Source organism: Actinia tenebrosa, unplaced genomic scaffold (genome assembly GCF_029948245.1).
Source record: "Actinia tenebrosa isolate PJP-AT-01 unplaced genomic scaffold, QUT_ActTen_1.0 PGA_scaffold3__52_contigs__length_22856419, whole genome shotgun sequence".
NCBI classification, from domain to species: Eukaryota; Metazoa; Cnidaria; class Anthozoa; order Actiniaria; family Actiniidae; genus Actinia; species Actinia tenebrosa.
Genome location: NW_028292580.1, coordinates 11,676,617 through 11,701,182, shown reverse-complemented (window position 1 = coordinate 11,701,182; position 24,566 = coordinate 11,676,617). Strand labels below are relative to the sequence as shown.

Below are 24,566 nucleotides of genomic sequence, written 5' to 3'. Positions count from 1 at the left end.
TAGCAGAAACATTTGCGTTACTATATTAGGGTCTCCCGCGTTCTACATCTTCCAGCGCAAAACGGCGACACGCGCTTGCTGGCTTTGCATATTGTTTTCCCATCTCAGACCTCTTGTTATTCCCTAGAGTATCATTTCTTTGTTTAATGCTTGCGCAACAGAAGATACATTAATATAGACTCTGTGTTTATACCACTGTCGGCCTGCTGGTTGTGCATATTCAAAGGATTACTTCATAGAGTTACTGTTAACTTTATTGATTTGATGTAGTTTCAACAAAAGCAGAGTGTTCTGATGATACACTACCAAGTAAGGTGGTTTGTGGAGAAGATGGTCAAACCTATCCATCAGAATGTCATCTGGTTAAGAAGTCTGTAGCTTTTGCTTATAGAGGACCGTGTAGAGCAGCCTGTATGACTGGTAATACACAGGTATGTTCCTAAAGACGTACCATATTCAAGCATGATTTTTTTTGCATATCCATAACAAGTTTGTCATGACTGAAGGTCTTTTGTCAAAGGTGTTCAATTCGGCTGTTTGTCACGCAAAACTGTTAAGCCGTGCAAACTCTTTTAACGCGCATGCTCACGTTGTCTGTAACAATTTTATCATGATTTACATACGTCTTCTTCTCAAAGGTGTGTGGAGAATTCAATTCACCTTTCCGTCACGCATGCCTGCTAATCCGTCCAAGCTGTTTAAACGCGCATGCGCACGTTGTCCCTAACAATTTTATCATAATTGACGTCTTCTCCTCAAAGGTTTGTGGAACGGATGGCGTTCTCTACCAATCTGACTGTCACGCAAATCTTCTTAGCCGTCACGTTGATTACCCAGGAACATGCGAGAGCACGGTAGCCAAGCCAGAAGTGGTGAATGTGGATGATGGGAGCGTTGTATACGTCAATAGAAGATGCCGTAAAGTGCATGAGAATAAGCGGTGTTCGCATCCTTCATGTTCGATTACTGTTATCCCAGAAGGAAGTTGCTGTCCAGTGTGCGGTAAGGAATATATGTGATTCCATAATTATTGCATTCAAATGGCTTGCTTTATTTAAGGTGCGCACGCGAGGGAAGATACAGGTAGAGTGTTAGCATGTTTCCAGAATAGTATTTTCCACATCCCTATTAACGTCTCTCTATTAGAACCGAACCTTTTCGACCCATTGAAACGTATAAACCCTTTTAGCGAGAGCGTAATGTTTTCTCATCTCAGACCATCTGTTTTTCATTAGATTATCATTTCTTTGTTTAACGTTTGCGCATCATAAGATATATAAATATACACACTATTTAAATGAAGAAGCTTGTTCTCAGCATGTGGTCTGAAATAGTAAAACATTACAGGCGCATCAGCTAAAGCAGTCTATTTTCGTTGAAATTCTACCTAGGCGCCGCAGTAAGCATAAGAGTAGACAGGGACATCGCAAGCGATCTTCTGGACTTACCCCTTCTCAAACCATCTGTGGACTTCACTAGTCTAGAAACCATCCAGTCATTTATTCGACGCATTCAAGACCCGCAACATTTGCGCAAATGCCGCATGATAATCGATTACACTGAAAGGAACGATCTGTCAGTTCTCTTCACCCCAAGGCAGCCAGGCTACATTATATACTGTCAGAAAGCAGCTCAAGATACTATGGATTATATCAACTCACACTCCAACTCTTCGGACCCGATAGAAGCGATGCTTGCCGCTGCTGTAGCAGCCGAAGCGGGAGCATACCCTGGCACTCAACCAAAACGAGTAAAGCGAAATGTCAATCTTGATCTAGTCAGGATAAGACGGGATGATGATCATAATATGCATCAGGGTCACAACGGTACTGGTGTTGTTGTGACTCCGCCCCATGGAGTGGTGTTCGGTGTTGGGGTATATGTTAGTCTATACTGGTTCATACCTACCTAAGATTTCTCATGTCGCTTGGTAAGTCTTAGTAGATGATACTCAGTCATTTGTCTTTTTATATATTTCATTAGTAAGAAACTCAAAAAAAAGGAGGATTACGAACGCTGTTTCTTATGTTATGATAGTTGAAGTCGGGTGGCATTCTGCTTCTTTGCAGGGGTTTTGGAATCTTAGCACATGAGAATAGTGAGTGAATTTTTTAACCTTCCGACATAATTTATCAATTACTTCCTCTTCGTATAAGAAAATTGTGGTTTCTTTGACTATGATTTCATTTCACTTGCATGTTCATGTCAGATATGTTTATTTAGAACACAGAACTTGCGTTTTAATAAAGCTACATTGCGCTGATCTTCTTTCTCACTCCTGTCCTATCTAATGAGAACTTGTTCCGGTTATTACAGTTGACTATGCCGTCGAATATTTTTATGAATGTTTTTACAAATCGAAGTTATATAACCAAGGATTATGGCACCCTTATTCGCCACATGGAAAAGTATTCCATACTAACGACATTTGATTCATACATCAACCTTTTAAGATGATCCTATAGAAGTTTTTTCTGGCAAATTTCTGATAAAATGCGCATGCGCACTTATTGGATTCTCTTCTTTTAATCATTCATTTTGTTTAGAAGCTCATCTTTTAGAACTCTGATTTTTGAAGTTTTTTATTTTGATTAATTGAAACTAACCGGAGACCATACTCCCAGACCCGAATGCTGAAGTGTCGTATGGTAGCGCGAAAGCATTTACGGCTACGCCAGAGATTTCGACCCCGACACCGCTATCCCGGGAGGAATTACAGACTGATCAGGAAGCTCGGCCGAAGCCTAAGGGAGAGGTTAGTCGGCCCCTAGACCGTAGATGATTAACCCCTTGCTATGACCAGCAGACCTAAATAATCGATTGTCTAGCTGATGGCTAAACTCCCAACTTCATTCTTTTGCATGTGGGACGCATGAAAACTAGTCGCAACGTTCCTGACATGTATACTATAAGACACTTTCTGCCCACGAATCCTCTGGCTCAAAATTGTTTTCGACCCAATGGGATTCAAAAGGCAATTTTGATTTTGTCAAAGTTTTTTGATACAATATTTAACATTTTTTCTGCGCATGTGTGAGTGCAAAATAGGTCTAAAAAAGCCTTCTTTGCAATAGCGCAGCGCAACCGTGACGTCATAAAAAGACAAGGCGAAATTCGGACAAATAAACTTACACGTTTACTTTCAGCAGATAATTTTCACAGCCGATCGCAATTGATCTTAGTTTACATGGGTTATTATTGTAACTTTAAGTAAAAATAATAAAATCGGTTCGTATAATCCTCGTAGCGGTTAAACAGAATGCAATGTTTGTCCGAATCTTTAAGCTATTTTTAGAATCAGTGCGCTGAGCTATTAACTCCAGCCTTTACTCAAAATAATTCAAAACTCCATAAAATTTATCTATATTGTTTATTTATTAGAATTTTCATAAAGAATTTCTAAAATATTCCGATTTTTCTTCTTGCTAGCTCCATTCAGTTTCATTACTTCAGTCTTCCCAGCCTAATCTAGATCTTTTCCAGGAATGCCGGAATCTGATTGGTCAGTTGACTTTCATATCCTAGTTATTTACCAAAAGTATTCAATATTTCGTCTCTATTCGCGACTATTCATTGCAAGCACCAGACCTAGCAGGTTCTGTTTGTTGCAGTTCTGCAACACAATCCAGCTCAGCTCACAACCTGCTAAAATTGTCAAAACAAACCGCCTCCTTTCAGGTTAAATTTCAGAGGGCCCAGGGGGCTTATTCTTTATTTCTCGTTTAAAACATAAAATAAAAAAATATAAAATAGCAGGATTGAGAGTTTGTTTAAAAAATTATTAATCAACTTAGAAAGGTGGGAGACGCAATATATATATATATATATATATATTATATAAACATTTCATTTCAAGTACCATGAAATTTTTAGTTCAAAAATAGCCAAATCTTGAAACTTGTATAGCTATTATATCTTATAAATATTAATCGAGAACTTACTATTTTAGATTATGCTTTGCTCTGTAAGAACATTCTAGTGTAATTGCATCAGTCATAGACGCAAAAAGATCTGAATAAAAGCTATTGAACACTGATTACAATTTACTGAAATTTCGTTGAAAGTGAGTTATTGTCAACTTAAAATTTAATTGCATGATATTCTGCAATGCATCGTTCAAGGATGAGTAATTAATGCAGATGAAGTAAGAGATTTTTATCATCAAGAGAGCAGCAACTTTATACGAAAATACTGGGCCCGGTTGTACGAATCCTGGATAGCGCTATCCATATATTTATTGGATAACAGCATCGACTTATCCACTGGATAAGGATTTATCTTTTGGAAAGTACTCATCCAAGCTTCGTACAACCGGGCCCTGAACCACAATTTACTTTCAAAGTCCTTTATTTATTATTTCTGGTCTTACTTTTTTTGTTATAGATGCGTTTTTACTCAGAGTATTTCTCTACAGAATAACACAAAGTTAAATTTAAAATTTCAAGGAATATTTTCCCATCATTATTATTACAATTTCCTAGTTTTTATTCTTCAAGATTTAATCAGCTTTTAAGATTGTTTATTTTTCAGTTTTCAGTATTCCATTCATAATCATCTTTCCCTCAGAATTTTAAGCAATATTTTCGCCATTTCAATTTCAAAACTAATTTTAAATCTTCTTAATCCTTTCGATCGCATTTATTCTTTCATTGCTCCATGATTTTGGCAAACTATAGAGTTTAAGAATATAATTTCAATCCATTTTGATGAGAAAATTTAGTACTTTTACGTAAAAGGTGCCTCAAATATATAGAATCTTGTCTTACGTGCCGAATTAAAATTGCGATACAAAAATACAACAGCAAAACGAACCGAGAGAACGGGAGGGAGGGGAGGGATGAATGGGTATTTGTTCTATTGATAACTTCACTGAAGGTTCTGCAGGTAGTCAGAAGACACCCCCTAGTAACAATTAAAAACACTGACAGCCTCTCACGCTAATCAATATTTAATTAATAAAACCCAACAAACTGTACATCGATTCTATAAAAATGGCCAAAATTATAAGACTATTTATATTCTAGAAGTATAAATACTTTGTACACAGTTTTTTACATTATTTCCACGATCAATTCTACAGATTTTCCGTTAGTTGACGCCTAATTAAGTTTCCTAGCTGTTCTTATTGAAAGATATAAATATTGTATCCACAACAAACATGTACAATGTGTTCTTTTGTTCTTATCATACCAAATGAACTGGCTGAAAACTATGAGGGTGAACGTTAAACGTGTTTACGCTGACATTTCTGGTGCATTTGTCTAGAAAATGGTGCCAAAATGTTTGCACAATGAGAAAGAAATCCGAACCCCATACCTGTGTGTTTTGTATTTTGTCTAAGCAAATCAACTAGGATTCTATAAACAAGCTATGATACACTATGCTAACACCGCCAGGAAAAAAAGAAGAAAAAAAACATCCAACGGGCGCGGCCAAATTACGAGTTCCAAAGATTGTCGTCCAATATTACTGACATGCCAAGCTCTGGAACTCGGAATTTACCTTCGTGTAGACTATCTACTAGCTACTAAAGTCAACTACAAACTATCAGACGGTTTATCACTTGTAGCAAGTGCTGTTTGAAGAGCCTGTCGTCGACTGGAATTGCTCCAATTTTGTTCATGAAAATAACAGTCAACGTTATCCTTAGCACAAAACGAATTACTTTCCAGTCAGTTCGAGATGACTTGAGGTATTGCCGTGTGTGAGATGCTTCTGGATGATGCTCCTTCTTTGTGATGTCTAAAAAATGTTCATTAAAAACCCTATTATCCTAATGTCAGTTAGAGAAGAATACAACAACAACCTTCTTCTTCTGCTTCTTTCTTTGCTTCTGCCTTTTTCTCTTCTTCTTTATCCTTTTCTTCTTTCTTTTCTCCATCTCCCTCAGGCTTGTCATCTTTTTTCTCTCCATCTTCAGTCTTTTCTCCTTCGGTTTTTTCTTCTTCGGTTTTTTCTCCTTCGGCTTTTCTCTCCTTCCTCTGCTGGTTTATCTCCATCGGCTGCAGGCTCTCCTTCAGCGGGCGTTTCTTCTTTCTTCTTCTTCTTCGCCTTCAGCGGGCTTATTCTCATTATCAGCCATTTTACCACACAAGAAAGTATCACCCTTAAAAGTATTTAAAGTGAGTGGCACCGAGGTTTGTTTACAAGTGAGAGGCTACGCCTGGTTCGCTTCAGTTTGCAAACTAAGACTAATGAATTATTCACGCATCTCCATAGCAACTGCCACCAGTGGTTAGTAAACTTAATCAAGTGTCATTTTCAAGAAGCCAATCACAGACCGTTTAGCGTATTCAAAGTCGGTGGTTGGATTGTTGCATGAAGTATTTGTTTTTCCTTGCTGTCAGATTTGATTTTATTCAAAACGTCTCCATAATCCTTGGCAATGATATTTCTAAAGCTTCTTTACCTCTTAGCAACGATTGTGTTAGACGTACCAGTACAACTTCCCTACCCTACCCTCCCTTACAAATTTCATTAAAATGAAATCACTAAGCCCGTGAAATAGATATTAGCCTAATACACATTAGTAGACCTAAATTGCATTGTTTTCTTTTGTGTCTATTTGACTGTTACACGTTGACTAGTATTTTTAATTTCATGGGTTAATTAAATGCCTTCACTCCAAAAATCACATGAGTCCTAATTAAACAGTCAAACAAAGCGTACATCAAGGTCCTACAACACCTCCTGATTTTGATGTTTAATAAAAACATCACAGGTAGTTTTCATTCGTCATAGCCAAACCTATTAACACTGCAGATACTCTGGTTATGATTTTTTCTAATTGCTTAATACTGAGGATTATAATTTCTTTACCATTAGGTTTATACTACTGATTAAAGCAAGAGGCGTACACGAGTTATTTAGTTATTCAATATATTTTCCATCATTTTTATTTTATGACTAATTAGTTTATAAATTTGTTATTAGCTTCAATAATTATTTTGTAGACAGCCGATATAAAGTCTTTATGTTTGCTTAAAGATCTAGGATCTCCAATCACTGGATATATGTGGGCAAACGTTTCCTTTGCCTTCTCATTTGTTCGAAGGAGTTACGCCATTCGTCAAATATTTGTCTGATTTTCAACTTACAAATAGTTAACAGGACAGAAATCTCTGCCATTATTGTTGAAATTAAGTTTCCAGAATTTTCGTTGTTTAGTTATAATCTATTAATTGCGGTCATTCTAAACTTTATCGCTTTCTTGCGGTCATTATAAATTCTAAAGAGTCTTCTTGACCCTCATCACAGCATGTAGATAATCAAAGATAGACAGACAGACAGACAGGCAGGCAGGCAGGCAGACAGGCAGACAGGCAGGCAGGCAGGCAGACAGACAGACAGACAGGCAGACAGGCAGACAGGCAGACAGACAGACAGACAGGCAGGCAGACAGACAGGCAGACAGACAGACAGACAGGCAGGCAGACAGACAGACAGACAAACAGACAGGCAGACTGACAGACTGACAGACTGACTGACTGACAGACTGACTGACTGACTGACTGACTGACTGGCTGACTGACTGACTGACTGGCTGACTGGCTGACTGGCTGACTGGCTGACTGACTGACTGACAGACTGACAGACTGACTGACTGACTGACTGACTGACTGACTGACTGACTGACTGACTGACCGTCTGACTGACTGACAGACTGACTGACTGACTGACTGACTGACTGACTGACGCTCGCTCAAAAGAAAAATGCGCACTAAGAGGTTTATGTATTTTAAAAGTGTTATCAACATCGTTAAATTCATTTAGTACTAACTTCATCAAAATAACTATTTGGTGTTCTTCATTTTTCGTCTTCTTTCGTCCAAATCCTGCCCTTGCTGACGGACCTCCTTAGCACCATCTACATCTCCAATATTTTCCAAAATGCTTGCCAGTTGGAAGTAAACAAAAGACTTGTTCGGATTCATAGATATCAGCTGAAAAATAAATGTTAGTGGTTACTGTACTACTTAAATTTGACCCAACCAGAATACAAGAAAGATAGATCTTGTCCAGTCACAATAGGGCTGATTACGTCACATCACAGTCACGACTTGACATCCCTTCGGTTTATCAGGGTGCGACGGGAGATCGCAGATCAACCGTTGAAAATGCTTTGAACAGTTAGTTTGCAAGCATGGCCGGGTCAGTACCTTGAGTATGGAGTTATCCCAACTATTAAAAATACTTTCCATTTTCAGATTCTCATGGTCTATAACTACAACATTGATATTCACCAATTTTTACCTTGCGATATAATTTAGCTGCTTTATGGTATTCTCCCTGTTCAGAAATTTAAAAAAGGTCATTGGTATTAAAATCTGCTTGAAACCGCTTTAGGGTGTTTATGGTGGGAGAGTGCGTCACGCGTCCACTTTAATGCGACTGCAATGAAGATTATTGATGTTACCTTTCATGTTACCATTAATGTCACCTCTCCTCGCCTCTATATTTTCTAACCCCTTCCCCACCCCGCATCCTCTACCCTGCCCTGCCCTGCCCTCCTCTCCTCTCCTCTCCTCTCCTTGTGACATCCAAGAATTAATCATGCATAATACCTTGGCATTGATCAAGGAAGCATAATGCCAGTTACCATCAGCACTATCGGGATGGATTTTCAATGCTTCCTTTAGAATACTTTCTGCTATCTCCGGTCTTCGAAGTTTTACGTAGAACTTGGCCAAGTCAACTCTTGCGATTACGAACCAAGGGTCTAGAGCCACAGCTTTCTCCATAGCCTGAGATAGAACATGTACAGAATTGATTACATGATAAAGATTGATCGATAAACACTATACAGTGTGAGCAAGTGTCTCTTTAATACAAGGTACTCTTCCAAAATATAGGTTGCTCGCTAAATACTTTCCATATACGGGGTGTGCTTTCCATATACAGGGTGTGCTTCCCATATACAGGGTGTGCTTCCCATATACAGGGTGTGCTTTCCATATATAGGGTGTGCTTCCCATATACGGGGTGTGCTTCCTATATACAGAGTGTGCTTCCTACATATAAAGGGTGTGCTTCCTAGATACAGGGTGTGCTTCCTAGATACAGGGTGTGCTTCCCATTTGCAGGGTGTGCTTTCTACATACAGGGTGCGCTTTCTATATACAGGATGTGCTTCCTATATACGGGGTGTGCTTCCTATACACGGGATGTGCTTCCTTAATAGAAGTACAATGCTAAATAAACAATAAATATCTATATTTATCGCGAATGTACTCCCTAAATACATTTCTCAAAAATTCTATTTTGACCTGGAGTATTCGTTTAAAAGATACTCACGATTGTAGGTTTTTAACTTTCAAGACTCACCTTAATCGCATCTTTAAAGTTCCCTCGGTGGAAATATAGAGTGGCCAGTTTATGGAGTGCCTCAGAACTCGCTGTAAGTAATGTAAACAGAAAATCTTATCTTAAGGCTGGGATTATCTTTTAAAAGACTTAAACAGTGACTCGGGTTTATTGCAGTGATGCGACCGAAGAGGAAAAAAGGGGCTAAAGCTAGCGCAGTCACGAGTCTTAATTGTAGTTAATATTCTAAGCAGGTTTTTCTTTTAATGAAGTTTCAAAACATTTGGAAGTGGGAAGGGGTGAGGGGGAGGGAGAAGGGGGGAGGGGAAGGGAGAAGGGGAGCTAGGGGCGCTAGAGTCACTATAGCCGCCCTACCCGCGTGGTCCTTGGTCCATGAAAGCACTGCACAATGAATTAGAATCATTAGTCTTGTTTACCTGGAAGCATAGAGACGATTTTCTTGTATTTCTTTTCCACTTGGTCAAACAATGGATCGTCAGGACTTTTTGCCTCCCTGACAAGATCTCCTAGCTGACCTGATGCTGATTATAAGTAAATAACAAATAATTCATTATTAAATAGTAATGTATAAGAGTGATAAACGTAAAGTATCTCCTGTATGTTCTCGGCTAGGACATAGCCTCTATTCTACTGGTTTCCTCCATCTTCTGTATCCCTATCGCTACATTATCTCCTTTATTACTCTATCAATACTATCATTGTCATACATACCCTGGTAGGACATGGCCTCTATTCTAGTGATATCCTCCATCTTCTTTATACCTATCGCTACATTATCTCCTATATTACTCTATAGTACTATCGTGTCATACATACCCTGGTAGGACATGGCCTCTATTCTAGTGATATCCTCCATCTTCTTTATACCTATCGCTACATTATCTCCTATATTACTCTATAGTACTATCGTGTCATACATACCCTGGTAGGACATGGCCTCTATTCTAGTGGTGGCTTCTATCTTCTTTATACCTATCGCTACATTATCTCCTATATTACTCTATAGTACTATCGTGTCATACATACCCTGGTAGGACATGGCCTCTATTCTAGTGGTGGCTTCTATCTTCTGTATCCCTATTGCTACAGTATCTCCAATATTTATTGTGCCATGGTAATACGATTCAGGCTGAAACAATAAAATATTATATTAAAATCCTTGTCAGCACACGTTAGAAGCGGTTGGAGTTAAGGAGAAACTTGGCGCTAGTGACTGCATGTGAAAACCCCCCGACCGTCCCGTGCTGTGAGTGTTAACCGGATTTGTATCCGATCATTCTGATTGAATGAGCGGATAGGATAAATAGAGGATATTACATGGGAGCGCGGAGATACGAATTTTATCTTCGAGTGTTCAATTGATATCTCACGAGTGAGCGCAGCAAACGAGTGAGATATCTAAATTGAACACGAGAAGATAAAATTCGTATCTCCAAGCGGCCATGTGATGTTCTGTTTATTATATAGATATCGATGAAACTTAAATAAAAGCAAAAGCTCAAAAATTCTTTATTAAAATACGCCGGTTACTATGTTATATCTTCACGTGTGAAAGATATGGTATCTTCCACTGGTGAAAGATATCAAGTTTTCGACACTAGAGAAAACCTGGTATTTCATCGATATCTATATAATAATAACCAATATTAATACTTACCAAATACATGATTTCTCCAGCTTCCTGCACACATTCCTGTGGCATTTGTTCGGGACGAAGCGTAGGGTAAACCTTGTTGAACCACTCCCGCTGAGAAAAACTTGGCCAAACACCTGAATATGTATTAGAAACACGCACACGTATATTTTTTAACTAGTAGGACTCGTTCCTATAGCTACGGCCAATCAACACAGGCATCCCACACCACTTGTACTATTGGTAGCGTTTGGTGCATAGGATCGTAAGAATATCAAAAAAGAGCTTAGCCATGTCCCCGCCTTCCAGATTTCGAAGTAATCGACACAACGAATTAGGGTAGATTAAAAAAGGCAATTTACGCGCTTTAGAAAATAATCATTTTCAAAAGTAGGACCCAGAGCTGCTTTGAACCGACCACCAAAAATCCGCCATTGCAAATATTTCTTTGAGCGTTCGACAGCTCAAGATAGACAAATGAGTAAGGAAATAGAGTTAGAAAAGAATGTTCTCACCCCCAGGTGGAGTGAATTCCACAGGATAGAGAAACCATCTCTTGCGTCCATAAACCACTCCATTCCATGCATCAGCGTGCTTGTGGAAGCTCACCCCGGACCCAGAACCACCGAGAAAAAAGATACTGCTATCATCATCCTGGAACGAGGTAGCATAAGATAACCAATCAAATCGCTACATTTTGCTAATAGTCCAATCAGGATGCGCGAGATAGATGTTAAGATGACTATGTTTCTACGCTGGATAAAGAAATTTCGCATTACATCCGGACTGTTAGTCATTTAAATAGCTTTTGTTTGTTAATCGTCCAATCAGAATGCGCAAAGCTAATGATCGATGTTTTGCATGACATGCTATTCGTTCACCATCAATTAATTCGCTTTGTTTATATTGTTAATTGTTCAATCAGAATGCAGCAAAATATTAGGTAAAGTTTGAGCTGACTTACCGTGATCCTGAGGTAGCTTGGCGGTCTTATTGTGTCGGGAAGGTCTGAACTTTCGTAAAAATTTCTATCAAACATATACCTGACAAAATATCAAAGCATAGTTATTTTGACTGAAGAGAAAGAATATAAAAAAACTTGGAAAAAGAGTCCGAAGTTAAATGTTTTTGTTGAAGTTAAGAAATGTTTAGGTTGATAACGAAAAAACAACTGTGATAACCCTGTCGAATTTGTCAAAAAAATTCAACCGCGTCTCTTTAGCGATGATTTGGGGCAAGCGCAGACGTTCTACAGCACTACACTCAATACTGTGAATCATTAATTTCGATTATAAAATAACTGTTATGAATGTCGCGTTCTGATTGGTTTGGAGCGCGTGCTTTATGAGAGCACATTGCACGCGCGCGCACTTTCCGTTGCGTCATTCCTATCTATTATTGTAATTTGTATTTTATAAAAGAAATAAAAAACTTGCTTGCTGTGCCGTGTGCAGTCATAAAGCACTTGAGATTTGGCAGAACACTCGAGAAGTGTCGAGATGCACTCCGCTACGCGTCGTGCTTCTCCTAACACTTCTCTCGTGTTCTGCCAACCCCCGCGTGCTTTATGACAGCATACAACACACGTGCACGTTTTCTATTTCTTCAAGTCAAAGCATGACACACGAGATGAAAGGGTTTTTAGACTTAGGACTAACCATGGTTCTTTCTTCAACTTTTCATTATTCATAATTTCATTAAGATATTCAGTGAATGAAGATTTTTGGTCACCGTTTCCTCCAGACCTAACGATATTATCAGACGTCCCACTCAATACAGTCCATTTCCCATACTCCTTCACGAGATTGTCTTTCGTCCATTTCCACGGATCCGTCCAACCTGCTGCTCCATCCTTGAACTTCAACAAAACCGGTTTTCTAAACCTGTAATTCTTTTCGAAGTCATCTTTGGTTAAATCTTCAGCGAATCTCCTCTCGATGTCACATTGGCTGGTGTTAAAAAGTCGTTCGTCCTTCATTGCTGCTTTTCCCCATCCACCATTGTTATCTGGCAGAAGCATTTCATTTTGCCAAATTCCCCTTTGAAGCAGAAATCCAAGAATTGCAGCGAAACTACTGAAGAAAACTGCTTTATAACCAAAGCGCGAGTCAGTTGAATCCTCCTCACTGCCATTGTTTCTCTTCTCTACGCCGTTTGAGTGTTTTCTCGTATTTTTTCTTGCTTTTTTTAGCGAAATCTTCTTCGCCATATCATCTACCTTATCATCAAGAACCTAGAAACAGGAAATTTCATTACTTCAAAATAAAAATCATGAATTGATAAGTGAATAAATTAACAAAGTAGTTTTTATAGATTTTGTTGTCCGTAAAACAATTCAAAGTCGTATGATTAGTGACTAACAGTCAAAGTAAAACAAAGGGAAAACAATGGAAATAGTGTCTCATGACTACCGTGTATGCTAAGTATACAGTCAATTCAAAAAACGTTGTCGTCGACCTGCTCAAGCCTACGCGACTGGACCGAAAGGAATATGGGTAAAAATCACTGAAGCGATTAAATATTCGTTCTGAATAAATTGTTTCCGCTAGTAATAAGATAATAATGGCGAGATAATCCATCAAATGCATAACTTTGGGTTTAGGGAAAGAAAAACAAAGTAGTTATGATTCAGTTCACAATTCCGAAAATATGAAGGCATTAAAAAAAAGTCTCCTTCAACACTTCCTGCTCGCCTACAAAGTTGGTGCTGTAAACCAGGCATAACTAGCCAGATAAAATTATGGAGTCAACTTGGCTTCAATGATTGCTACCCAGTGTTCCTTTCGGTCCAGTCGCGTAGGCTTGAGTTGGTCGACGACAACATTTTTTGAATTGACTGTAATTCTCAGTTTCACGGGTCAACAGTAAAATCATTTTTATTCGTGTATAGTAAAGTAAATAAATAAAGCTCTAATACAAAAAATAAAATAAAAAATAAAAAATAAAATAAAAAAAGGAATAAGAAGAAGACGCCTGATCAATATCTGTATGATCATATGTCAGTCGGAGTAGAAAGCGTTGAAATAGGTGCGATGTATATATGTATTTTTGTGTTTCCAGATTTTAATATTTATTTTCGTTTAAAGGTTGAAAGGAAGGAGGTCATAATAATCACGATATGATTTCTTGTTAAATTAAATTGTTTGTTTTTGGCATTAGATTTGAATATAATATCGTGTGCTGTATAACTACTATTGGAAACATTAGTAAACTCTTTGAATAAGGTGTGACTCGTCCACTCATTGAAATTGTTTGAAGACGATAGGTTTTCAAGTTTTCTTAAATTTGTCAGTTATGTTTAAAAAGCGGCCAAACGTAAATTATAAAACCACTCAAAGATTTCTTGGAAAACAATATTTTTATGATTCCCTTGAGATCTAGATTTTTTTCCTATTCAGAAAATCCCAGCAAACAAAGAAATAATACTCAATGGAATGACTTGTCGACGTAAAGAGGAAAATATTATTACACCGCTCAAGTGTGAGAATCTATTTCAATTTATGGCGGGAAGTTGTCACGTGACATTAATACATACATCCATATTGATCTTTTGTATTTAGGTCTAGTCCTTCTCGACTTGAAGGAATAATTGACCATATTCACAGGATAGGAACTGAGTTTCTGCTGGTATATAAATACAGCATATAACTTTACGAAGGTAAAATCAAAACCATGCAAGGATCCAAGCCTTCGATAATCAGACTATGCTCAGTATTGTGATTCAGCAATGATTTTGATCAAGATGGTGTGACTCAGCTTTCAATCTGTATCGTTAAAAAGGTCTCGTAAATGATACTAATCTGCTGATCTCAGAATCAAGATGAGTACAGTCTTAGAATTGGAACAGAGGAATAATTATTTGAATGGAAACGATGAGAATGGTCTTACTGACGATCCAGTACAAAAACAAACTACATTAACGGCCATCGGAAAGGTAAGTCAGTCATTCATTCATGACTAGCCTAAATAGAACGACACTATCTTCAATATAACCTCAGTAAAACTAACAATGTTTCTCTCAAATAATATTGACTTTATTGGTTTGTTGAAAAATAGCGTGTAAAATACTGTTATTTTAAAAACTGCTGTACATTCAGGAATTTTTTATGCTTCAACAATTGCGAGTTTCTTCGATAGATTTAATAAGCTAAATACAATTATAAGTTATTCCTTAAAATAAATAAATTGGAAAATTGTTCATTTTGTAAATCGTCGTAGAATCTTTGTTTTATAGTCATCAATTTTTACCTCATGAGTTTATTTGTTTATTAATATTTTTAAAGAAAACAAGTGGTTTGAATTTACTTTTTTCCAGAAGAGCTATCAAGCAGCGATTCGCGACATACGCTAATCGAAAAAAGCATTATGCAAAGTAGATTGATTGATGGATTATAAGTCATTATGGTAACCTAGGCAACAGTTACAGATTCCCAGTTATTGATTCAAATGGTTTTAATTTCACGACAGCCATGTTATAATGATAAATAATAATAATAATAATAATAATGATAATAATAATAATAATAATGAAAACTTTATTGAGTTTTTCCCAAATACAATCGTAAATCTCGCTACTTATAGGTAATTTACAATTGGCTACTTGAACCGGATACAAAATGTGACAAATAATAATAATAATAATATAATAATAATAATAATAATAATGGTGATGATGATGATGATGATGATAATAATAATTTAAAAAAATAGTTTTTAAGGAATGGTACATAATTAGCGTGCGTATATCCAGTTATGGAAGCACGAGAGCAGCGTAAGAGATGCTCGAGGCGTAGCCGAGAGCATTTCTAGCTGCTAGAGTGCTTCCAGAACTGGATATATGCACGCTAATTATTGACCATTGCCTTTTATATTGAATAATATATATCAAATCCTATTCTTCATAATAATAATGTCAGTAACCAGATCTATGATTTAGAATAATATTCAAAACTTAAACTTAAACTAAATATTTATATAAAAAGAAAGAAAAATTTTTTATAATGTATCCTACAATAAAAATATACCTGTGAATAATAATAATGATAATTTTTTAATAATAATAATAATAATAATAATAAATATAAATAATAATTTTTCAAATAGTAATAGTAATAATAATAATATAATAATAAATAATGATAATTTAATAATTCATTAGTTGATCAATTTGACGTGTGCCATGTAATAACTTCGGGAGAAAAAATAGTTCGGTATAAAATAATGATACGTAGAGGTTAAAATCCGGAGCATGCTGCCTGTTAGGCGCTTCGTCTCGTTCTGAGACCTTATCACACGAGATATCATCTCTCCGAGACCTTTTTATTTTGGCGTATATTAATCTAGCTCATTTGAAAAACAATATATGCTACTCTACTATGATTGAGTCAACTCGGATAAAATTCTACAAGATCGACTGGGCCATTGGTTTTCGACCCTCTCGATCGCCTTGAGGCAAATAACTGTGCACCACGCTGCAAGTCGCTAGACCTCAGTAGACCGTAGACCTACAAAACTTTGCACTAATTTTTACATTTTTTAATTGACTTTTTCACGGATATATGGTATGCACTCTAAGGGAGGGGGATCTTTTTACTAAATGTATTAAAGTTTGAGACTGAACATATGTTATCGATTCCATCGCAGACCAAGACGTTTGTCGGACTGGACAAAGAAGAATGGATATTCATTACCTTATCAGTACTAAACTTCATGGTCGCCATCGGTTTTACCATAGCAAGAATGACTCAAATACCCACAGATACGCCTGATTTTACTTTTGCTGTTATATTAATCATCAATGCAGGTATATATACGTCCTAGCTTGGCCAGTTTAGCTTAGGGGCTTGGTCAAAGCAATAGTTCAAAAGGTGCCGCGTCGATGGGTTACCAATAGACATTTTCACCGAAACGACGGCCATCTTGAATTCTATCGTTTTGATTAAGACATTATGGGATGTCGAGGAGGACAACTATTTGCAAACTGTACAGCTGTCAGGGTGTCTCTTTATATAACTTTACTCTTTTCAATGAGAAATGCATCTAAACCCCTCCATTTATGCTTTATAAATTTTCAACGTGTTTGCCGGGTCGGAATCCCATAATTCAAGATGATCGCTGTATAAGTAAATGTTTCTTACGTTAGTATGGTGCTCCACTTACCGCGCGCGGAAGCTCCGCTATTACAAAATTCTTGGCGCAATGCTGGTTGAAAGAACAAGAAAACGATGAGAAACTTCTTTGCAAATTCGTCCAACATGGTCCTTGATTCGAGCTTTAGTTCCTTTTAAAATAATTGATATCAAAGAAGCTCAGCATTATTTGAGTTATAAGATTTCCAGACAAAATGAAAGTTATATAGAGAGAAAACACACAGCTTAATCCTTAAGATGTCGTCGCCAGTATTTGAATTTGCAAATTGACCAATCATAGCGAATGAAATTACCTTGCCATATAATTTTACTTTTTGTACTTTTCAGTGTTCTCTAATTGTGAACTTTGCCAAGAAACAGCCGATTTTATAGTAGATGCTTCTGCGGATATAGTAAACGGTCGATCTCTTTATTTTAAGTTTTGTAGATAATCCAAAGAACATTTTCCGAGTCTCACAGAACTCGGAATATGGGCTTTTTCTACGATGTTGAGAAGCTTTTGTGACCAAAGGATTGCACAGAATCTTAGAATATTACTTTCCAGATGTGTTTATACTTTGTTTTCGTCAATTTATTTAGTTCCTTAGAAATTTTAGAGCGAGGTAAAGTGCTTTCACTTGACCGCCATATTGGAATTTCTAAGTTGTTATAACGTGAAAATGCATCATTGAGGGAGGGGTGAGTCGATTGATCACGTGATATGGGTTTCTTACATCTCGAAATCTGAACGACAACAATAGTGGATACCGTCTCTGACGTAGTATCCACTAAAAACCCTAACTAGAAACTAATATTTAATCTTTTTTCCAGTATTCTGTGTCTTCTACGCTATCCACGGTGTCCTACGAGAAAGAGAGTTTGAAATCTACGCATACATCGCAGCCATAATAATTGTTTTCTCATATGTATTGATAAACCTTGTCAATAATCCGGAAAAACGAAATGCAGTCAAATGGGTGAGTGTAGGTTTAGTGAGGGCATATATCGGGGCAGGGCCCTATGGTACATAGACATTAAGTCCCAGGCCTGGCGCGACTACGCGCGTTTTGTCGCGAAAGATCCCGACAAACCACATTTTTTTGGTCCGTTCAGACAAATGGCCCTCGAACGTACGTAAGACAAATAAATAAGTACCATTTATTACGATTTCCGCGATGAAATTTTTAAAAATCTCTTGACCATTCGGAATAATAGCTGGTACTATAATAGCAACGAATTGTCAAGTATAATAAAGTCGATTCAATGTTTTCATCTTAATTTCAATAGGCTCGATTTGGCACTATCTTGCTGTTTGCTCCGTTTAACATTTACTATGGTATCGTTGTGGCACGAGGGTTTGGATTTTTGGAATTCAGAATAGTTGGAGCAGCTGTTACCCTACAAAGTAACTATTATACAGATAGTTATTTTAGTACATTTATATAATATATATTTGAATAGTATATATTTATATAGTATAGTACATTTACGGTGTTCAACTTATCTATAGAGAAAAAATATCGCTCTGGGATCCTCACGAATACCCTACATTTCATATTCTGGCTGCGTTACCAGCGTGGTTGGTCCTTGTAGTGTAGTGGTTAACACATCGGACTGGAATACCGAAGACGTGGGTTCGAATCCTGCCAAGGGCATTTGATATTTTTCTCTTATTCTCTCTACTTCATTATATACACACCGAACGCACAATTTATTATACAGATAATAAATATTATCTATATATCAAACCAACCAACCAACCAACCAGCCAACCAACCAACCAGCCCACCAGCCCACCAGCCCACCAGCCCACCAGCCCACCAGCCCACCAGCCCACCAGCCCACCAGCCCACCAGCCCACCAGCCCACCAGCCCACCAACCCATTATCCATCCATTCATCCATCCATCCATCCATCCATCCCTCCCTCACTCCCTCCCTGCCTCCCTCTCACTCTGCCATCCTCCCTCTCATCCTCAATATATCTATCTATCCATCCATCCATCCATCTATCATCATCATAATCATTATAATCATCCTCATCATTATCAAACACGCTAAGAAACAAAGTACATCCTTTTGTTGATATCACTTTCAGCTTTAGACAACAATATTTTTCTACCTTATCATTTACTTTGTTGCTTTAATTATAATCTATTTCAGAGATGTACAGAAGAGCTGGCATATTTTCCTGCCTGCTAAAATTTGACTTCCAGCTTGCAGTACGTACACCTACACACACTAACACTAAACCAAGCAGTCTAAATGTGCCTTCGGCATCGTTGACTAACCGATTGCTCGTACTGAAAATTCATAGTAACGTACTTTTTAGCCCTGCTAAATTTTTGCGTCTTGCGTGACGACCTCGTAGGAGAATAACAATGTCACAGCTACAATAGTGCAGTTTTCGTATGACCGCGTGAAAAGTTGACGGCACGAACACGGTCGTGACACAGCAAGGGATACGCCAGACCAATCACATTGCACGAGAATTTACTCTCCATCCAATCAATCACGGTCACGCCAAGGTCAAGGCAATGCAAGACCAATCATATTGCGCGTGAAAAAAAAAAAAACAACAACAACAGCCAATTAAAATTCTAGAAAGCATCACGGTCACAGCACATCACGCTTAAGGCACTGAGCTTTTCACAGTCATACGAAAACTGCTCTATTAATGGAAAAGAGTTGCTGCCTTCCAAAACAATATCAACAGTATTATCTTTCGAGGCTACGACTAATAATTTGATGGCTGATCCATTTTCTTAAATATTTAAATTTTTAGCTAAGTCTAGCAGTGCTGGTCATCTACAACCCCGCGTCATGGGACGGGTCAGAAATACTTATTGTTAGCGTTGGTATACCCTTCCAGCTAGCGTGGTCCATCTTCGGATGGTTGACGGTAAGGACCCTTTTCAGGTTTTAGTTATTAATAATCAGTTCTATCCTATACCATTCCAATCTGTTTAATCTCAATAGCATGTGAAAACAGAGAGATAGGATCGGATATGCGTATTTTAAAATGAAAAAAATATTATTTTTTTTTAAGAATTAAAAATAGTACTGGATATTTAAACAACTGAGGCGTATCCAATATTTTACACACGCTTTACCATCAACCTTAGCAAAATCCCATCGGCATTTATTGCCTTCCATAACAGATGCACGTCACAAATAAACTGCTAATGCGAAGGGGATCACAGGCACGTCAGATCCCCTTCTATACACTCCTGGACAACTCCACGCTTGCACCAACCTCAATAGAATATCCTTCCCTCCCGCTCTCCCCAAAACCACGTTCATATATATTTTTCGATAAGCTAGAATAATGAGCCACAAGCACCCCAGATTATAATAATTGCTCTCTTTTACGAGATATTACTTTTTCTTTGCTTCAGTTGCGCAAAGAAGTCAAGTATCTGTTATTCATTTTCATTCCTGCGTCACTAGTTGAGCCAGGCTACATTTCTTATCAAATATACATGGTGAGTTTTTCAGAATATCTATGAACGAGAAATAATTATGCACGCTCGCGCGTCCACGTCTTGGCCCATCTTTTTTTGAGAACATAAAAACTGTGTTTCAGGACACCAAGCATCGCTAAAATCATTTCGAATTTTTGTTGTTGTAAATTTCTGATGGAAAATATTTTTTGGTAACATTGCTTAAGGGAATTTTGAATTTTGTTATTCTCATTTCTAAAACTACTTCTTTCAAAATGATAGATTCACCAAGATTGGTCAGCAAAAACGAAGAACTGTCTGCATGATACTGGAAACTGTAATCTAGTGTTCTCATTTTTTCTCGCAGGTATTTTTACATGTTGGTACGCTACATTTTTTGAAACTTTCTGGGATGCAAAGGGGCGGGGTGAGCTCGAGGGAAAGGGAAGCTCGAGGGGGGAGGGGGAGTGGGTCTTCGAGATATTTGTTTTTTCTTACAATAGCTTTATTTGGAGTTCAATTACTATGCGGATACTCCAATCGGGAACGCTTTGACAAACTAGTATCATTAGCCAATCATAGTGCGACATTTAGTTCAATATTTTTAATCAGCCAATCAGATAGCACATCAATATAATAAGAGCGTAAGAACGTGATAATCTGATTGGCTGACACTGATATCAGTTCAGTTTCTGTCTAGTTTACCGTTATCTGATTGGTCAGTTTTGTTCAAGTGGTCCCGGTTAGTGTGTCCACACAGTAATGTACCATTTCGTGTATGAGAAGCCAAATAAACTACTTACTGTACTGGGCAAGAAGGGAGAAGGGGGCTGCTTTGAATAGACAACCAGTGACTCGATCTTCCCCTAGATCTGCTTTAATTAACTTGTGTCTGATCATATCCATTTCCAGCTGGTTTGGCTTTGCTGGTTAGAATACTTGTCCTCTGTAGTCTTAAATTTGTTGTTGACAACTTTGGCAAAGGACTTCGGGAATCCGGTGAGTAGATGTAATAAATCAAAAACAAGTTCGATTGTTTCATCGTGGGTTCCGAACACCGTGAACTTAATGAAAGCACCTGGAACATACTCTACGCTTATCAAAGTCAAGGCACAACTAACAGATTAAATGGGAATTTAGCTGGTTATTTTTGAGGAGGGAGGAAAATTCGAGAGCGCTGAGAAAAAATATCGCCGAATCGAGGGAGAATAAGTAACAAAGTTCGATTCAGGAAACCAGTTCTTCTCCAGCAATTTATTACTAAGAAGATATAACTAGCTAAAAACTAGTGTGAGCTGCGTCGGTATTTCTATGAAACAGTAATGATAAAAAGGGTAAATTTTATACTGTAAAAAGATGAGAAAACATATTGACGTTTCGGACGCTAATCCTTCGTCTAATCCTTACTCCGACGAAGGACTAGCGTCCGAAACGTCAGTAAGTTTTTTCATCTTTTCACGGTGTAAAATTTACCCTTTTTATCATTACAATTTATTACTAGTTATGAAAAGCAGCTGCTTGTCTCAGATTCTGACATTGATATTTGTCTCTCTTCTTACAGTTTATAATATCCCGGATGCTGACCACAAAACACCACTTCTACCAAGAAAAAGAGACATAGCGCAATGCTGTGGTGTTGTCTGTTGTGGTCCACTTGGTTAAAAAACGATCGTCAGTCAACCTACACATTGGTGCTAATACAGAATTCATCTCCATGGTAACATCACGCGATAATATTTGCATGCGTGGTAACCCCTAGCAACGTCACATGGTAACAGTGCACAGGGATCTTACTTTACTCTTCCTTAACTCTTACCAAAGATTTTCTGGTAGGAAAAAAAGGTTAAGACCTAAAAATTAGATATAAATAACTATACCGCCGGGAATTAACCAAGCATGCGCAGAAAAGAGAAAAGATAGTAGTACAAATATATCTTTTAACATACAGCATAAGGCTTCATAGTTTATACGATCACGAATACCCCAAAGCATCATGAATTGGAGTATTCGTGATAGTATAATAAAATCCATGATGAATAATCTTTGAGTCCGACAATTCATCAGTATTTTAGTTACTGATTTATCTATTTTTAATTATCGCTTCAACATATGGTAAAACTTTTTTTTCACTCGCGATAAGATTATTTGCTTTACTATTTTCAATAAAAAACGAAAAGCAAAAGGAAAAAACTTCCGGTCAAATTCTAGGTCGGATTCAAAAATAAATAAAATAAAAAGATTTAAACAATTCGACATTAACTCCCATTGTCAAACATAAATAAATGTAAATAGAAAATCTTGGATTTCTTTACGTGTTGGATGCATAGCTTGGTAAAGCTAAGAGGGCGTTAATTTTAAATATCAGCAACTGAAGAGGAGAATAGAGTTCACGGTCTTTGATACGGCAGTAATTGAAAAAAAAGAAAAAAACAAAAAAAAAAAAACAAACAGTGTTGGCGTTTTGCGATTCATTCAGGTGTGCTGGGATGTGTATAGCTTATATGTTTATTAAAAAGTGTCTAATGGTTTTCATATTCTTCATGGAATTTTCTAAAACGAGATGTCTTTAGCTAGCCTGTGGTCTAGTGGTGGCGCTTAGTGATTTACCACAAAACAGAAGTGAAATATTAAAACTTCAAATCTAAAAAAATTCTCTTTCCTTTAGTACGAAAACCGAGGGAAAAAATCTTATTATTGGCTGAGTGACTTGAATAAAGATACCACAAATTAGTTTACCGGTATGTATATTTGCAAAAGAGTTTCTTTTTTCATGGGGAAACGAGAATTTTAATTGCCTTGCCAGGCGCCGAAAGAAATTATCCAATATGGACCCTACATACAACTATTAGACTTAATTCGGAAATTGGAATTATTTAGCTTTTCTCTTTTTGCAAAATACTTTGAAACAGTGTTAATAAAGCAGAGAGAATCAAAAGACATCAATGTGTAACATTTGCAGAGATAATTACGTCTTGTAGCTCGTTATACACATTTACCGCAGAATTGCAAGATCTCTATCTCAACGAAGCGAAAAACAAAAAAAGATTTATCTCAAATGTTCTTAGAGAAACGAGCGAGACGAGAAGAGAAATTTGCGGTTACGAAATGAATCTAAAACACTACTTAGAATGTAGTGAACAATATTTCGAAAAATCGTGTTTGAGGACCGTAGGAATGGACTCTTTATTAGGCTTTGATCATATAAATTTAAAGGGTTTGTATCGATGTAACAATGTCGCCGTGCGAGAATCCTCACTTACTTAGGGAGTCAAAACGCTATTAAAGCTCTTTTACTGTGGACTAAGACATGCTGTACTTTTGTTTCCAATTGTCCGAATCCTTCCCATAAAATAATTAAGTAGTGTACAGTCGTATTTACCGCTACTTAGACAGGCGTCTAGCTATTGAAAAGTACTAAGTAACAAGACGAACTTAAATATTTATTTATTGACACGGCATTTAAATAAATAACTTTCTAATCTTATTCTGTTTTGATGTTTTCTTGCAAAGCAATACGCCCTCACGAACAAAAAATAGATTTGCAAATCTTAGAGGTTTGTGTGTTTAACTAAATCAGTAGGTCGCTTTGAACTTTTAGTATACGGTAACATCATTATGAAAGATTTTGGGCGATAATTTTTGTCAGTTGATGATGGATTTTTTATTAAACTGGGTAAAGTCGAATAATCTTTCAAAAATATATATCATGATTAAAGCATAGCATAGAATTTTTCTCAGAATCTCTACATCTATACGTCTGCTTAAATAAAAAGAGAATTCTTACCGTTAAATGCTGCACAAGGTTGTCTTCCGATAAATCAACTAAACTTGAAAATATCCACCTAATATAAAGAGCTTTTAAATTGAGTCACAGATTGCTCTGTTACGACATTAAATGACTTCAGTCTTTGGACAGAATAGTTGATTTGGCGTGGCTGTCTATTTTTGCTTTGTTTCCAAGGAAACTTAACAAGCAACTACTGACTAATTCATCTTTTAAAAAAAATCTTTTTATCAGATTCCCTTGAGCGCTCTTATC

General features: G+C 37.2%; 2 protein-coding genes and 1 non-coding gene across 3 annotated transcripts; 2 read left to right on the top strand and 1 right to left on the bottom strand.

Moving 5' to 3' along the window:
• Positions 1–6,603: 6,603 nt before the first annotated feature.
• On the bottom strand, positions 6,604–24,466 carry LOC116304887 (uncharacterized). The gene is made up of 11 exons (XM_031714673.2): positions 24,312–24,466; positions 12,616–13,190; positions 11,922–12,000; positions 11,473–11,611; positions 10,982–11,094; positions 10,351–10,453; positions 9,741–9,845; positions 9,325–9,395; positions 8,565–8,744; positions 8,254–8,289; positions 6,604–7,943 (listed from the first exon to the last, which is right to left on the bottom strand). Exons 2-11 carry the CDS (start codon positions 13,164–13,166, stop codon positions 7,794–7,796), a joined length of 1,527 nt encoding a protein of 508 aa, XP_031570533.2. The 5' UTR covers positions 13,167–13,190; positions 24,312–24,466; the 3' UTR covers positions 6,604–7,793.
• LOC116304889 (uncharacterized) lies at positions 14,542–22,975 on the top strand. The gene is made up of 10 exons (XM_031714677.2): positions 14,542–14,891; positions 16,601–16,760; positions 17,917–18,062; positions 18,373–18,490; positions 19,248–19,306; positions 19,870–19,986; positions 20,483–20,569; positions 20,810–20,894; positions 21,440–21,526; positions 22,089–22,975. The coding sequence occupies exons 1-10, from the start codon at positions 14,778–14,780 to the stop codon at positions 22,187–22,189; spliced, it is 1,074 nt and encodes a 357-aa protein (XP_031570537.1). The 5' UTR covers positions 14,542–14,777; the 3' UTR covers positions 22,190–22,975.
• Trnas-gga (transfer RNA serine (anticodon GGA)) lies at positions 18,669–18,740 on the top strand. The gene has a single exon. It is a non-coding gene; the product is annotated as a tRNA-Ser (tRNA).
• Positions 24,467–24,566: the final 100 nt, after the last annotated feature.